This window comes from Maylandia zebra, linkage group LG20 (assembly GCF_041146795.1).
Source record: "Maylandia zebra isolate NMK-2024a linkage group LG20, Mzebra_GT3a, whole genome shotgun sequence".
Lineage (NCBI taxonomy): Eukaryota > Metazoa > Chordata > Actinopteri > Cichliformes > Cichlidae > Maylandia > Maylandia zebra.
In genome coordinates this window covers 26609711-26626645 of record NC_135186.1, presented here as the reverse complement: position 1 = coordinate 26626645, position 16935 = coordinate 26609711, and the positions used below count along the sequence as shown (strand labels likewise).

At 41.5% G+C, this 16935-nt stretch overlaps 1 protein-coding gene across 2 annotated transcripts in view; it reads left to right on the top strand.

Annotated features, from left to right (window-relative positions):
* Window positions 1-6647: 6647 nt before the first annotated feature.
* Window positions 6648-16935, top strand: part of LOC101484947 (acid-sensing ion channel 1) — a 67095-nt gene continuing 56807 nt past the window's right edge. The window contains exons 1-2 of one of the 2 annotated variants that reach the window (XM_076878278.1): window positions 6648-6743; window positions 14761-14956. In XM_076878278.1, coding sequence (XP_076734393.1) covers window positions 14777-14956 — 180 coding nt within the window. In that variant the 5' untranslated portion in view covers window positions 6648-6743; window positions 14761-14776. Of the gene's footprint in view, window positions 6744-8076; window positions 9190-14760; window positions 14957-16935 lie in introns of those variants that run through there. The other variant, XM_004546225.4, reaches the window with a different exon arrangement.

The window sequence follows — 16935 nt, the reverse complement described above, 5'->3', positions numbered from 1 at the left end:
GATTCACAACAATACATTTTCAATATTAATTATTAGTTTAACCTTTAAACAGCCTAGTAGGTGATTTATGGCCCTAGCTGTATTTTTTCTATGAGCAGTTGTGATGTATATAAGAGCAAACATGTTTTCTTCCATGCATTTTTCAATCTACTTTTACAGGATTTAGCCCACTGCGTGGCATGGATAATACATGTATGTATTTCAGTATTACTGAATTATTATTAGTATTATTGAATGTGTGCATGAATGGTTGTTGGTCACTCTGGGAGTGGCTCAGCAACAGCCTAGCTGGGACAGGATACAGCCTTTGCAACGACATGGATGGATGGACGGGTGTTTCTATATACAGTACCGACCACAAGGTCTATTAAACCTGACACGACTTCAGTGAAGAGCTAGTACAAAATACATTTTATGCAAACATTATTACAATACAGCACACAAATTGACACATAGGGACAGTGTGCATCTGATTGTTGGGGTTTCTCTGTATTGTTGTAGGGTCTTTACCTTACAATATTCAGTGCCTTCAGGCAACTTTGGTTGTGATTTGGTGCTATATAAATGCAACTGAATTTAATTGAATTGCACAAAAAGAGAGGTGAAGCCAGGGTGGAGGAGGTAGAGATGTGTGTCGGGGGTGATTTGTGACAGAAGGATAGCAACAAGAGGAAAAGGGAAGGTTTACAAGATGGTAGTGAGAGCTGCTAGGAATTGTGTTTTGGAGACAGTGTCACTAATAAAAAGACAGGAGGTGGATACTCCGATCATATATCAGTAATTATTATTATTATTTATTTGATGTGACCAAGATGGACCGGACTAGAATCAGAGGGAGTATCACAGGGACACCTCAGGTTGAGCAGTTTGGAGACAAAGTTAAAGAGACTAGGGTGAGATGGTTTGGACAACTGCAGAGGAGGGACGGTGTTCATGGATGTAGTGAAGGAGGATATGCAGATGGTACTGCCAGGAGCTCCATGTTGGTAAATAGTGAATTCTTTATTCACTCCCATTTTCCACTTCCACAGCTTAAAAGTAATCATACCAGTTACCATATTGGAATCACCCTGTAATATAAATATGTAATAATGAGCTCTTAATATACAGCATAAATAATATGAGATTGTATTGTGAAATATAACGTCTCTCAAATGCCAACTTCAGTTTCTGGTGGCAGCTGAATTTGTTTAAAGAATAGTAAATGGAGGAAAAATATCCTCTGTACAACATCGGCTTCAAACCAGGCAGTGAATCAGTACATGAAATATTCAGATCCTTTATGTAAGTAAAAAGACCACTACAAGAGTGTAAACTATGCTACTCAAAAAAAATAAAAATAAGGGAACACTTGACCATCACAGTGTAACACAAGGCCAGATAAACTTCAGGGAAGTATAAAGCACTGTGCATCAATTTCAGCTACATTGCTGCAAATGGAAGTGACAACAGGTGCACTGCAGAGGCAACAAAAGGCAATCCCCCCAAAAGGGAATGCTTTTGAACAGAACATTGGTCTCTTCTTATCCCTCCTGACTGATTTTTCTTTAGCCTTGCCTTTTGCTAGTTCCCTTGTCACTTCAGGTTGCATTAGACCTGCAGCTTAGTCAGGTTTCACAGCTCCTCCAGAGTGGCCACTCCGGTAAGATCAAAGGAGGGGGTTTATGCATCTACACCAATGACAGCTGGTGCAAAAACACAAAGACTGTAGACAGCCACTGTTCCCCGGATTTGGAATACTTGACTGTGAAGTGCAGACCCGTCTACATACCTCGCGAGTTTACTGTTGTCATGGTAACGGCCGTGTATGTACCACCCGATGCTAATGCTAACTCTGCCATGGAGGAGCTGCACAAGACAATAAGCAACCAGCAGAACTCCCATCCAAACGCAGTGCACATTATAGCTGGGGACTTCAACCATGCTGATTTAAGGTCAGTATTCCCCAGATTTGAACAGCATATTAAATGTGCAACGAGGGGGAAAAACACATTGGATAAAGCCTACAGCAACATCCAAAAAGGCTACAGAGCAACCCCTCTACCACATCTAGGTTTGTCAGACCACATGTCCATGCTGTTGATCCCTGCATACACTCCCATTAGGAGAAGAGCCCCCCCAGTCACAAAAACTGTGAAAACCTGGCCAGAAGGTGCATCACATCAGCTGCAGGACTGTTTTGAAAACACAGACTGGAGCGTGTTCGAACATCAGGACCTTGAAGAGCACACAACATCAGTGCTCTCATATATTAACTTCTGTGTCAACAGTGTCACTGTGGACAAACGTCTCCGGGTGTATCCCAACCAGAAACCCTGGATGACTAAAGAGGTCCAGGTCCTGCTGAAGCAACGTGACGCCGCTTTTAGATCCGGTGATGGTATGCAGTACAGTGCAGCCAGATCTCAGTTGAAAAGAGGCATCAGAGAGGCCAAGGCAGCGTACAAGAGAAGGATCGAAGACCACTTCACCACCAACAACTCACGACAGGTATGGCAGGGAGTTCAGCACTTAACCAACTACAAACCTGGCAATACCACGTTGACTGAGGGTAACGCGGAGCTTGCAGAGGAGCTGAACCACTTCTTCGCACGCTTTGAGGTGAAGGGACCAGAGGCAGCAGCAGCAAAAACATCGGACAGCAGCAGCCCAAGCCTCATAGTGCAGGAATATGAGGTGAGGCGCACACTGAGGGCAGTGAACCCCAGGAAGGCCACCGGACCAGATGGGGTAACCGCAAAGGTCCTAAAAGAGTGTGCAGACCAGCTGGCTGGGGTCTTCACTAAGATCTTCAACACTTCACTGTCCCAGTCCTGCATCCCGCCGTGCCTAAAGTCAGCCACAATTGTCCCACTGCCAAAGCGTACTAACATTAGCAGCCTCAACGACTACCGACCAGTTGCTCTAACACCTGTTATAATGAAGTGCTTTGAGAAACTGGTCCGACGTCACATCATGTCCTGCCTGCCACCCACACTCGACCCGCTCCAGTTTGCATACAGAGCTAACAGATCAACTGAAGATGCCATTGCTACAACGCTCCACACCACCATCTCTCACCTGGAAGTGCAGGGCCGTTACGCCAGGCTGCTCTTTGTTGACTTTAGCTCTGCTTTCAATACGATACTCCCGGACAGACTAATAGATAAACTGCTGGAAATTGGACTTCCTTCCACCACCTGCCGCTGGATCAGAGACTTCCTCTCAGACCGTGTACAGAGAGTTAGAGTGGGGCCTCATCTTTCCTCAGCCCTCAGCCTCAACACCGGCTCTCCACAAGGCTGTGTACTGAGTCCCCTACTGTACACTCTGTACACACATGACTGTGTTAGTTCCCACCCAGACAACACAGTCATCAAGTTTGCAGATGATACCACTGTGGTGGGGCTCATCTCAGGGGGAGATGAGACTGCATACAGAGCTGAAGTTCAGAGGCTGTCAGATTGGTGTGCAGACAACAACCTGGACCTCAATACCACCAAAACAAAAGAACTGGTAGTTGACTTCAGAAGGAGGAAGTCCGAGCTGCAGCCTGTCAGCATCAACGGGGAGTGCGTGGAAAGGGTCTCCAGTTTCAAGTTTCTGGGTGTGCACATAGACACAGACCTCCAATGGAGCTCTAACACCTCTGCGGTCTTAAAGAAGGCCCAACAGCGTCTCCACTTTCTGAGAATCCTCAGAAAAATGGACCTGAAGAAGGAGCTGCTGACCGTCTTCTACCGCTGCTCCATTGAAAGTGTGCTGACATATTGCATCGGTGTGTGGTTCTCCAGCTGCAGCACAGCACACAGAAAGGCACTCCAGAGGGTCATCAACATGGCCCAAAAAATCATTGGACATCCTCTTCCCTCCCTGAAGGACCTGTACAGCACTCGCTGTCTCAAGAGGGCACGCAGCATCCTACGGGACTGCACACACCCAGGACACCGGGTGTTTAAGCTGCTGCCGTCTGGCAGGAGGTTCAGGCTGCTGAGGTCCCGAACAAATAGACTCAAGGACAGCTTTTACAACAGGGCAATAGCCCTGATCAATGTAAATAGCTGACTTGACTGGATACCTCCCTGGACTTTTTAGGGGGAGGTAACAATGTTTAAAATGATAATAATAATATTTATATTTATAACAAGGTGCAATAATAATTAATGTGCAATAATAACAGTGTGCAATACACATACACTTATTCTTCTTTTTTATACTAAGTTAATATACTGTGTTGTGTTGTTTGTTACGTTGTGATGTGTCATATCGTGTCGTGTTGTGTTATATGTAGTGCCGACGTAGGACAGTTTTTCCAATTTCATTGTACTACTGTACTATGTATGACTGTGCAATGACAATAAAGAGTTATCTTATCTTATCTTATATGTGTTGTTGCAATAAGGTTTGCTGTGTCTCTCAGCACAGTCTCAAGAGTGTGGAGGAGATGCCAGAAGACAGACTGCTACATGAGTGAGTGGAAGAGAGCCATAGAAGGGCTTCAGCCCAGGAGCGGGACCTGTATCTGCTCCACTGCACGAGGAGGAAGAGGAAGATCACTGCCAGAGCAGTAGAATCAGACTCAGTGAGCATGACATGAGAGTCCAATGTCCTTTGATGGGACCTGTGCTCATAAACCAGTGGCATGCAGCTCAGTCAGCAGGTCTGCCACTGGCACTGCACTGTTCTCTTCAGAAATGACAGCAGGTTCACACTGAGCACGTGTGACAGACATGAGAGAGTCTGGAGATGCTGTGGTGAACAATATGCTGCCAACAGCATCATCTTTGTGATATACTGTGACGAGTTCCTTTCATGTTTTTGAGCATTGAGCTTGTTTAGAAGTGAAGGTCCTTCATGACTTTTACTAATGATTTTTTTTAATCATAATTACCTGGCAGCCCATTCAGTTTTTAATTACTGTGAAGAAAATCTGAAATTTTCTGTTAGTTCAGAGAAAATATCCCTCTTTTAATATTTTACAATGGAACCACTGTAAAAACAAACAAACCCAAAAACAAACAAAAAACAACAACAACAACAACTGAAATTTCTAAAGTAAGCATTAACAAACAGGGTCCTTTCTGTTTTTTAATGGTTTATAATGGTTTATCTTTTACTTACTTACTCTGGTGTAGCTTGCCAGGCTATGAGAAGACTGTAAAACTAACCAAAATATAGCTACGAGTGGAAAATGTATTCCTTTCTCTTATTTAAATTATTTTCTAAAGCCATCCAGTGGGCCAAATTGAAGCCTTTAGTGGGCCTTTCCTAGCCCCTGGGCCACATGTTTGACACTCCCTGTAGTAGGAAGCTAAGCTAGTTCATATATAGTTTTATGAGGCACCAGATGAGAGTTTGATTTACAAAGGAGGAGACAAAATTCAAAAGTAACAATCACTAAAGCAAATAAACCTTATAATTAAATATATTTGATTAGAAAAAAATATGGATATAAAGCAGAAAATTGGAAATACTCAAGTACCCATTTAAAGTAAAATACTTACAGTTCTTATTCTTGAGTAGTACAGTACAGTCCATGAATAAAACATTCAGTTTCTTTCCACCATATGACTGTACGTAAGAGAGACATCATGCAGTCATGACTGTAAACATGTGGAAAAGGCTTTGCTTGAATCACATAAAAATGTCTATATATATATATTTAATTCAATACACATTCTGCAACACATATAGCTGTTTATGTAGCATTTGAGATAAGAACTGCTCCAAGGCACAGTGCTGAATGTTACAGGACATTTCTCCTTTGTGTGCTGAAATTATTTTCTTTGAATTTGACTTTAAATTACAGAGGGTGAGTGAAGTCATCTGCTATGTGAGAGTCTGTCCTCTTTAAAAATGCAATAACGTACATGGCGTTAACTATCACCTTCTAGGTTGATATTATAAAGGTGGAAATCATGAATATCTTTGCAGATTCAAATCACTTTGTTCCTTTAACTTCAAAGATTCACTGATTATGCAGTTCCCTCCCCTTTTTTCTCCCAAACTTTTTCTTCTTTTAGAGTTCAAAGGAACTTCAGTACACATAAGGAATCACTTCCCTTAAGCTGGAAGATGTAGCTCTTACTCCTATAACAAAAAACAGTCAAAGCACCCAAATAGTTTCTGTTTAACAGGAAATAATGTTCTCTGAAAACCTTCTGCCAAATTGGCTGTTCACTATTCTCTCATTCATTTGGATTTTGCCTGACAAATATAGGTCCGGTATTTACTTTCTTTCAGCTCAGCTTGAATACGTAAATGTCTTGCTCTTTTGATCTGACATTTGATTCTAAACAATTACAGTGGGAAGTTTACAACTTTTTCTTTTAACTCCCATTCTGTGGGAAAAGTTAGGTTGTACTGTATTGTGTAGACTCACAGCTTAGAGCATCCATTTTAGCTAGCAGCTGATCAGTTCTTAATACAACGCAAGTGTGCTAGAAACAAAGCTAGAAGAAAACAAAAAACACAGACAGACAGACAGATGGATGCTGCCATAATATCGCAATAGAATTTTTTTCATCCAAATGACTCATTTTGTCAGTTTTACTATTATACACCTTTCAGGTTTTCCAAATGGGCTTATTGTGTAAGAAGCTAATTAGTCCAAATTGTCTTCACCAATCAGGCAAAATGTTACAATCCCTGACAGGTGCTAATAATAACTCTGATTATCTCTCTGCAATGGCACCTGCCATGGAGAGGCATGTATTGAGTAGCAGGTGAACACTCAGTTCTTGAAGTTAATGCTCTGCAAAAAGGTAAAATGAGCAAATGTAAGAATCTGTGAAGTGCTGACAAACAAGGGACAAACTGTGACTGCTGGATGACTCGGCCAGAGAGTTTCCAAAAAAGCATGTTTTGCGTGAATGGGTGGATGACTGGATATGTAAAGCGCTTTGGGGTCCTTAGGGACTAGTAAAGCGCTATATAAATACAGGCCATTTACCATGTTTTGGGGATTTTGAGTGTTCTCGCATGTATGCACCAGTTCGAACCAAAGTCCTTCAAAAAGGACTTTTAACAATGTGTCTGGTGGGAGGCATGCAAGTGGTCCAAGATGAGACAGTGATTGAACCAGTGGCATGGGAGTTTTAATCAGGAGTCATGTCACTCCTGAGTTAGCTTGTTCTAGAAAAAGTGAGAAAATAAGGATTTGTTTTGGTTCTTAGCAAAATAGTCATTCGGGTAATACTAGCAGTACAACATAATACTTTTGTGTTTCAAACACATTCATGGATGGAGCCTGATCAGCGCTCGGTGTATGGCTTATTTAGTGAGTCAAAAATATACAGTTGCAGTACACATTTAAAAGTTTACAGTTTTACAACTGTTTATTTCGGTCCTGCTATCTTGGATTGCTAACTTGGGGTACTTTGGTCTGCTGCAACTTTCTGATTTGCAAGTCCAAGTTGAGGGGGCGTTCTTCTTCTTCTTCTTCCCTCATTTAAACAGGTAATCTTATGTGAACAAAAAAACATACAAAAATTGAGTCAGCCACATAAACCAACACATATTACAACGCACTTACTGCATCTCCCTTAGATAAAACAAAGGGGGTTGAAAAAAGTTGCTTTTTTCGGTTGCTCTAGCTGGTTAAGTATTTAGAAACGTGTTAGTTTAACTCAGCAACGTAAAGTAAAATAAAATAAAATTCCTAGACACAAAAACAAGTTTTGTCCGTTACTTTGTCTAAGAGCCAGGACAAAATAAAAATGAAAACGCACAGTTAAGTCAGTCACTGACTTAAATATATGCCAAGTAGCTGTTCTTATATGCCCAGTGAATCACCAAAGCCTCATTTAAGCCCCGAGGCAAGTTTGTATATTTTAAGGATGGTGATATGCTTTGATCATTTTAGACCAAAGTTAACAATCTGTATAAATGACTTGCTCAATATTCTATTGAATCCCTGAAATATCGATAGGGTGTAAATCACTGATTCAATTATATTTTTAAATAAATATATCCCAAGATAACAAATCCACTTTAATCTGCACAGTCTCTGAAATCCCACCTCTCGCTCTTTTTTTTTTTTTTTCTTCCTCCCGGCTGCCAGCTTGTGTAGTGCTGACATATAAAAAACAACTGGAGTAACTAACTCGCAGGTGAACAGCAGAGCTTCAGTCCACTGCTGCTTGCAGATAGACATAAATGAGCGCGCGGGGGGAGGAAACCTCACGACTCACCACAACAACCAACCGTCTGACTCCTAAACAGGTTTTCAGATTCCTGAGTAGGGTATAAAAAAAAAAAAATCTCCGGGTCTGACCTGAAAATCTGCGGACTGACTGTAAGGGGCATGCGTGCAGCGCAGCTACAGAGGAACTCTTTATGAACGGGCTGAAGTGCCAAGAAGGATTTCCATTTCTCCCACAGCTCCGGCTTTCTTCTCACTGTCGCGCAGGAACGACGCGTGCTTCACTGGACTTATAATCGACCAGCGAATTTCCAGGCTGATGAAGCACTTTGTCAGCCCTTATATTGTTCTTTGCTTTTCTGCAGCCCAGCGAGAAACCTGCAAAACATCATTGTAGCGCAGCGGTGATGGACATTCGCTTTGGCGTCTCGGTTATGCACGCATTGGAGTCATTGTGCTTTTTTTCAAAGGCGCTACTTCTGCACACATCTCTCGCTCGCCTGACTTTCTTTAAAGCTTAAAATGTTTTGTCGGTGTGTATGAGCGATGGCGTCCGAACCGCACCAGGTGACGGAGAGGTTATCTGCACGTTTGGACCTGTTCGCGTGGATAATGAGAATTTATGCCACAGGTGAATGAATATTTTCTGTTTTGAAGCCGCTTTCTGACTCTGGCATACAACTCGAGAGGGCTGCACGGTGAACAATGGATCTCAAAGTGGAAACCGAAGAAATGGAGTCAAATCAACCTCCACCCATAGAAGTTTTTGCGCACAGCTCGACCCTGCACGGAATCTCTCACATCTTCACGTACGAGCGGTTCTGCGTCAAACGCTGCCTGTGGCTCGTGTTTTTCTTGGGCTCTCTGACCTTCTTGCTGTACGTGTGCGTGGACCGGATCCACTTCTACCTCGAGTACCCTCACGTCACCAAACTAGATGAGGTCACGACCCCGATCATGACGTTCCCCGCCGTCACTTTCTGCAACCTGAACGCTTTCCGCTTCAGCCGCGTGACGCGCAACGACCTGTACCACGCAGGGGAGCTGCTGGCCCTTCTCAACCAAAGGTAGCTGTTAAAGAAAAGTTAATAGAGAGCGCTCCGAATTTAATTTCCAACTCTGCCTCCGCTACAGGAGAATTACTGCATTTAATATTGCCCTTTTAGCTGGGCATTTAAAACGCCCCATATTTTACACCCCACTGCACCAGTGGTTAGCACCGATGCCTCATAAAAAGAAATTCCTGGGTTCGAACTCCGGAAGGGTGGAGTTTGGGTACTTTGACTTCCTCCCACACAAACGAGTACAAATGTGCAAAAACATGCACGCTAGGTTAATTGTGTGAATATGAGCTGTGCTGCCTAGTGACCTGTCCAGGGTGTAGCTCACTATGACACTATGTCCTATGACAGCTGGGATAGGCACCAACCACCCAACAGGCGTACCTGCTTTTCACCCTATGATAGTTAGTAAAGTAATTCACACTTTCAAAGTTTAGATAAAACATTTAATGTTTTTATCAAACGTTGTTCCAGATTAATTAGCAAATTGTCTTTTAATATTCTGTTTTTTGTCCATTTAGACATATTTTTAGAATAAATCATACATACTTCTAGGTGATATTTTCAATACAGGAATGTAACAGAGTGGTTGTATTTTGCAGCATTGTTACTGAAAACTGGCAGAAGTCTAAGAAAGACGAAAAATAAATTCCCTCCCACCTGATGAGCATGGCATATGCACTAAAATAAGTTTACACTGACTTTTGGCTTCACTTGGGATTCCAAACCTGCTTTCCTGTGGAAAGAACTCTACTTAACCCACTATGCCACTATGTCTTACCACTTTCTACTACTCTATGACCTCTGTGGTCAAATTCTTGCATTACAGGCTAGAGAAGGTGCAGTAGTCTAGTTACTTCTTAGATCACTTAAACTACAATGTGCTGAAAGGTTAATCTGGATTTTCTTTTAAAGTCCAGTGGCCCCACCTTCAAAGCATACCCCAGTTTTAAGCATAGGATTGAGTTCTTCATCCCCCACTGGAAGTTTGCACTCCTTTATCCAGCAAGCCCTAATAGTTCATACCTTGTTGAGTGATTCAGGGCTTGGAGAGAGCATGCTTGGCAGGCTTGAATTAACTAAGGCGTACTAATCAGAAAACTCCAGCCGCCTTGTTGGTGCAGCTGAAGGCTCTGGGTAATGGAGCTGGAAGCAGCATCGTACTGTACAGCATGCACAGGAGGAAAAGATGTGGAAAGTCTGCTTCCTTTGATTGCAAGTGAAATGGCAGACGCTGTGGGTATTTTTTTTTATTTATTTATTTTTTTTTGTCGTTCACATACTTACATCCTTCATGTCAGTGAAACCTCACCAAAAATTCTCCTCCTGCACATTAAATCTACTCAGTAGATTTTAAATGTTATATTACGTGGAGGTGTTCAGAATGAATGCTGATTATGATCACGCACAGGGCTGTTGAAGAGGCAGGCAAAAACAAGAGGCTGCGTTAATCCTTGCTTAAGACGCTGTTTTATTGCTTTCCCTGTGGTGTTGTAATATTTTTTTTTCTTCCAAATGTCAACAGAGGTAGCAATAATGCAACAATTAGCAAGATTTTGACATTCACTACAATCAGGGCTTGAGAGCATTTCAGGAGAGTTTGGACCGTTGTTTCACCCGAGTCATCAAAAACACGAAAGTGTCCTCAGATTATGCCAGGCTTGAACATGTTGTCTGTTAAAGAGATCAAGGAGAAGACTCAGCATCTGGTGGGTTTACTTTAACATGGAGATGGAGACAATTTCTATTCTAAATCTTTAACAGAAATTGAAGTTGAAGAGTAAAATTAGCTTTGTTTTCCTGTGAGGCTGGTGTGGCTGATGATCAACACTTGCCATCTGGATTTTTCTACATCAATTCATCTCCTAATCCCTTTGAATTTTTTGTCAAAGTTGGCCACCAAATCAGAAAGGGGTTGAATTTCCTTCTAAGTTTCTTTCCTTGTGTACTTCAACTCTTACACTCTGAAGTAGGTTTAGTGCTCATTATCCTGCCTCCCTTGGCAAGGTAGAGAGGCGATGCAACAACACACTTAGCTGTTATACCCCAGCCAGAAATGAAAGTGCTCGTGGCATGAAATCCATTTAAGATCATTCTCCACCTACTTCCCATGTTTGGAGTCACTGGTCTGGGAAATGTCTTGTGGCATGATATTTAAGCTGTGCACATACTGAAGTGTCACTCTCTGCTGATCCTGTCGGCTTGTACTTCTGGGATTTTATCTCATAAGTGCCTTCTTGGCAGGTTTGTCCACAGTACAAACAGCAGGGAGTCAATGCCTCTCCTCAATTAAGTTCACTTTCAATCAAACAAAAGCGCTCCCTGCCCCATCCTAATAAGGTTAGGCTCTTCTTAATGTCTAAAATCTATGAACTTATTTTTAAACCAGAATGAAGCTAGTTGTTATTGATCTGTTGTTTTGATGATTTCACTTAGTTGGATGCCCTTTTGCCTTCCGCAAAATGAAAAGAAAAGCATTTACTGCACCCTGTTTTTATAAGAAATTTTAATAGCTTGGCATAATTGCACATTACCGACTCCATTCTTAAAGTAAGCAGCCACTGGATCTCATTCTTATTCATGTTGCACATAAAACACATGGTGTGTATTAATTGTATTTGCCACAATAAAAGACCATATTCACAGTACATTCATATGAGAAATTTCTAAAAAAATCCTTTCATTTGAAGCAGCGTTTGAGGTGGGGTGAGATGGGGGGCTGGAGTAGTCTGCTCTTTGGTGAGTCCATTAAAATGGTGACATTTTTAATAATAGCTCAGTGGGAGATCACAGCAAGGCTGGAGAGCGGCTGCATTTACAGCTATTCTACTCACTTTTAATACAAGGCAGCGTGGTCAGATTTTTGTGAGCTCCATTAAATGAAAGTAAATTTCCCAGTGCTACCGATAATGCTGCGTATGATGTGGGTTGTCTGGCTCCCCACTACGTTACACATAGGCCTTTATAGTTAAGAGTCTGTCAGGAGAAACAGACGAAACCAACAGAAATGTAACTGAATGCCAAGCTATCAGTGAGGCAGAGCTATGTTAAACATCATACATGATATTACAGATGAGAAACTCATTAATATGGGTATTAAATGCTAAAACACAGACCTAATTAGGCTTTTTGATTTTTTTTTCTGTTTAATATACTATCTTCTGCTTTTAATGTTCCCAGTGTCTCCTGTTTCCCTGTCTTTGCCTCTCTCTTTCTTGTTTCTATGCTCGTACCTTAGTTTAACATTTATCATTTATTTATTTATCACTTCCTTGCCTGCATCTTCGCTTTCTGCCTGATTGTTTCAGCCTGTGTCTTGCCTTCTGCTGTCTGATTTCCTTCCCCTGTGACTGTCTGTCCTGGTTTGATTGTTTACTGTACTTTTCCTTGGCATCCTGTGAAGGTCCCCACCATTAGCAACTATACAGATATCAATTGTGGCCACTCTAGGGTTGGTTAGTGGATGCTACTTTATTAATATTCCAAGATGGCTACAATAACTATGCAAACTTTTTGATGTTAAGCTTGTTAGCTAGCTGACATTTGCTAACTTAACTAAAATGTGTATTTGATATAATTGAACGAAGTGCACAGACAAAGATTCAGAAGGTAAACGGACAATCTGATAAAAGGACAAAACTATGCACTCACTGGCCACTTCATTAGATACACCCGTTCAATGTTAATCAGCAGATTACATGGCGTCAACTCGTTGCATTTAGGCATGTAGACATAGTCAAAATGACTTGCTAAAGCGGGCAAGAAACGTGAGTTAAAAGTTCAAAAGTGGCGTTGTTGGTGGTGCCACACAAGCTAGCCTGGGTTTTTGAGAAGCTGTGGGGGGGGGGGGGGGGTTCCAACAGAAGCATCTTCAGGTTTTACAGAGAATGGTCCCCTCCCAAAAAAGTATAAAATATCCATTGAATGGGAATGCTTTGGGAGAAAATGAATTCCTAATGCCAGAGATTAGTGGAGACTAGTCAAAATGTTTCCAGCTGTTAGGAAGGCAACAGTAACTCAAATAACCACTATTCAGAAGAGTATCTCTGCGAGTACATTAAGTCAAACCTTGAAAGATATGGGCTACAGTAGCAGCAGATTACACTGGGTGTTACTAATGTCAGACAGAAACGGGAAATGGAGGCGACAGTTCACCTGTGCTCTGTTGTGGTCTGATGAGTCTCGAGTTCTGCTGGAACATTCAGATGGTAGAGTCAGCATGAAAGCATGGCTCCATCCTGCCTTGTACCAGTGGTTCTTGGTGGTGTGCCCCTTAGTGGCAGTTGATCATTGTTCAAATGCTTCAGCCTACAGTGACTGTGTGATTCCATCTTGTCAACATGGATCAAAATCTCAGAATTTTTCCTGCACCTTGCTGAATCTGTGCCATAATAATTTAAGGCACTTTTTAAGACAAAAAAAGAGTGCACCCTGGTACCAGCAAGGTGTAGCTAATGAATTGGCTGGTGTGTATGTGTGTATGCACACTTAGAGGGCTGATTTCAGAAAGAGACACAATTAAGGTGAGCCAGAGGGCTCAGGAGCAAAAGCATGGAGATACACAGAACGAGACTTCAAAGTAAAACCGGAAATAACAAATAGCTTACACTGATGGGGAAGCACAGAAGGAAGGAGAAAATTCAGCAAAAGGACAGCAAACCAGCACATATAACAGGGACCATGACTGTATTTGAGTATGTTCATGAACTGCTAGCTGGAGAATGCTCTCTGGGATGTGGGTGCACATGTTTCTTTGCTAATGTCCATAATCTAAGTAACAAAACTAAGTTTTGTTGATTGATGAAACAAAAATGAGCTTCTGTCAAAATGATAGAAAGAGCACCATGTGAAGCAAAAAGCCATCACGTTTCCCACCATAATGTCTCATCTTTCAAACATGGTGGTAATTCTGTTATGGCTTCCTCTACCAGCTGAACTGTGACCCAGAAATATATTAATGATTCCATTGTTCTGAAAAATTCCCTTTTTTTTTTTTCACCATACCTCTGCCATGGATTTAAAAGATTTAGTTACTTTTACTTCTGAAGGAGACAGTCAGCTTAAAAATTCACATGAAAGTTTAACCAAATGTTCTGACAGGCAACATAATCCAGTCAACATAAGGTTGGTTCAAATTGAAATACCATGCAGCCTGGAACTGTTGCAGTGAAGGGACTACTGGGTTAATGGCCTTGTACAGCTCCTGTCTCAACTTTATAATGCACTGTAATATAAAATAAAGCTTTACACTTTGGTAGTCCTTGTCATCTGAGAGGTGGAAAATGCCACAGAAAAACCATCTTGTACATTTTTATCGTCTGGTTTCTGCACCTTATGATTCATTGTGCAGTATTATTTTTAGGTTGAGGAGAGTAAAGGTTCACTGGTGTAGACGCTCATAAATTTTCTTGGAAGTGTACAAAAGCACCTTTACAAAGTCTATGATAAGGGAGTGATTGTTAACTGCTGGGATGTGCTGCTCAAGCAAGCGGCTGAGTCCATACCAAACTACGAGACATGAAATTTGCAATTGCTGAAACATTTCTATGAACTCTCCTTCTCTATCTGATTTCAAAGGTATGAGATCAGAGACATGCACCTGGTGGAGGAGAGCGTTCTGGAGAGTCTCAAGGTCAAAGCCGACTTCCACAACTTTAAACCGCGACCCTTCAACATGCGGGAATTCTACGACCGTACCGGCCACGATATCAGTGACATGCTGCTCTCCTGCCACTTCCACGGCACCGAGTGCAGAGCAGAGGACTTCAAAGTGGTAAGTCATTGCTCCAGAAGATTTGATCAGAAGATTATTAAAGGATTACGCTCTAGTCACATTGTTTCTATAATTGCTAGTTTGCAACAACCGAGCTGTAATTATAGCTGGGAATTTTTCTGAAACCTCTCATATATCTGACAGAATAACTGTCTGCAGAGCCGTGAACAAACATTGATGTTTTATGTCAGTCCAGGCTTTTTTGAAGCTGAAATTTAATTGATAGAGTGCTTTATTAAACAGGCTGTGACAAAACAGAGATAAAAATTACTGTGTTAAACTTTAAAAAAAACAATTTCCTCAGTGCATTTTGATGGGCATGCCTGCTGACCCAAGTGGTTCCCATACTGAGTCATCAGCAGTTCTGCACACTCATCCATACATGCATATTACAGTATGCAGTGCACTACACTCAGTGTCAACAAATTTCACAACTTTTAATGGTAACTGTGCATGGGATGATCACTCACTTTTGCACTTCTTTATATTTTGTCAGGAAAATGTGAAATGAAACATGTGCAAGCAATTCTAACAAGCTTAGAAGGCTTTCGTTGGTATGAACACCTTTACTTTTCAACACAGCCTGAAGTCTCTTAGGCAAGCTTTCATGTAATTTCTTTAAGTAGTCTTCAGGAATATTCTCTAGGCTTCTTGAAGGACATTTAAAGCCTTTCTTTGGATGTTGGCTGCCTTTTGTTTTGTTTTCTGTCAAGATGATAATGCTGAGGTCTGAGCTCTGAAGAGGCCAGTCCATCACTGATGGTGTGTGTGTTTGTGCTTTATTTCTATCCAGGTATGCCTTTACTGCATTGGTAGTGTGTTTGGTATTAAAGCTGTAAGTGTTACCTGAAGTGCTGGTATAGCTCAGCAGGGGTCCAGATGTGATTTCAACCTGGGCTGTTTCCTCTCTGTTGTTTCCCACACTCTCTTCCTCCTTTCCTGTCTACTCTAATCTGCTACTGAAAAATAATAAAGGGGGGAAAAAAAACACTTAAAATTGGTCGATACATTAAAAAAGAAGAAGAAGGAGAAGCTGTTGCCAATCAGATGTTTTCCAGATTGTATTGCATGGTGGATCAAAATTGGCTGGTACTTTCTTCTGTTCCCAATTCCATCAATTTTGAAAAAAATCCCCAACACTCCTTGCTGAAATGCAACGGCAAACCATAACAGAGCCTCCACCGTGTTTTACAGATAGCTGAAGACACCCACTGTTGTACCTCCCTCCTGAACAACTCCTCCTCCTCTTTGCTATCTTTGGCTTTTTTTTTTCTTTTTTTTTTCTTTTTGGACAGTCAACTAAACAAATGGGAACAAATTGTGTTTTCTGCAACAGGCTGCAACACTGGCTCATCCCTTGAGTTATGTGCTTTTTTGGGATTTAATGTTTTATACTGTTTTGACAGAGCCCCTATTTTGTTTCTCCTATATTAAAGTACAGAGGATGCGGTGTCAAGCATTAGCTGTCTTTCTTTTATGGCTCCAGTTGTTATGTTGGCAAATGACCAGACTGATAAAAGTCGCCAACCAGGGACTGAGATCATGACGCGGAGTTGTGTTGGCTGCGCTCGAATCCCAGATGGGAATGAGCAACAGCTGAAGTCAGCACCTCGGATAGTTAATTGCTATGTAGCCAATGAAACTAAATTGAAATTGCAAACCATTAATCATATCTGCACACACAGATACTGAACCAATCAAATGCAACATTGACAGTCAGAACAAACACCTTGTGGTAAATCCAGTGTAAAGCCATCGTTACAGAGATCAACATGAAAATAAAGCTTTTGATAAAATAACCAGCTTTATACTGTAAGATTTAGATCAATTCTAAAATATATATATTTTAAAGCATATATGTGGCAAAATTTGCCACAGTACGTGTTGTTGTATGGGCATGTACGCCATTTCTTTTAATCCCAAGTGCACGCAGATGTTTAAAACCCCCATTTTCACTTCTGTGAGTCTTCCGTGTCTTC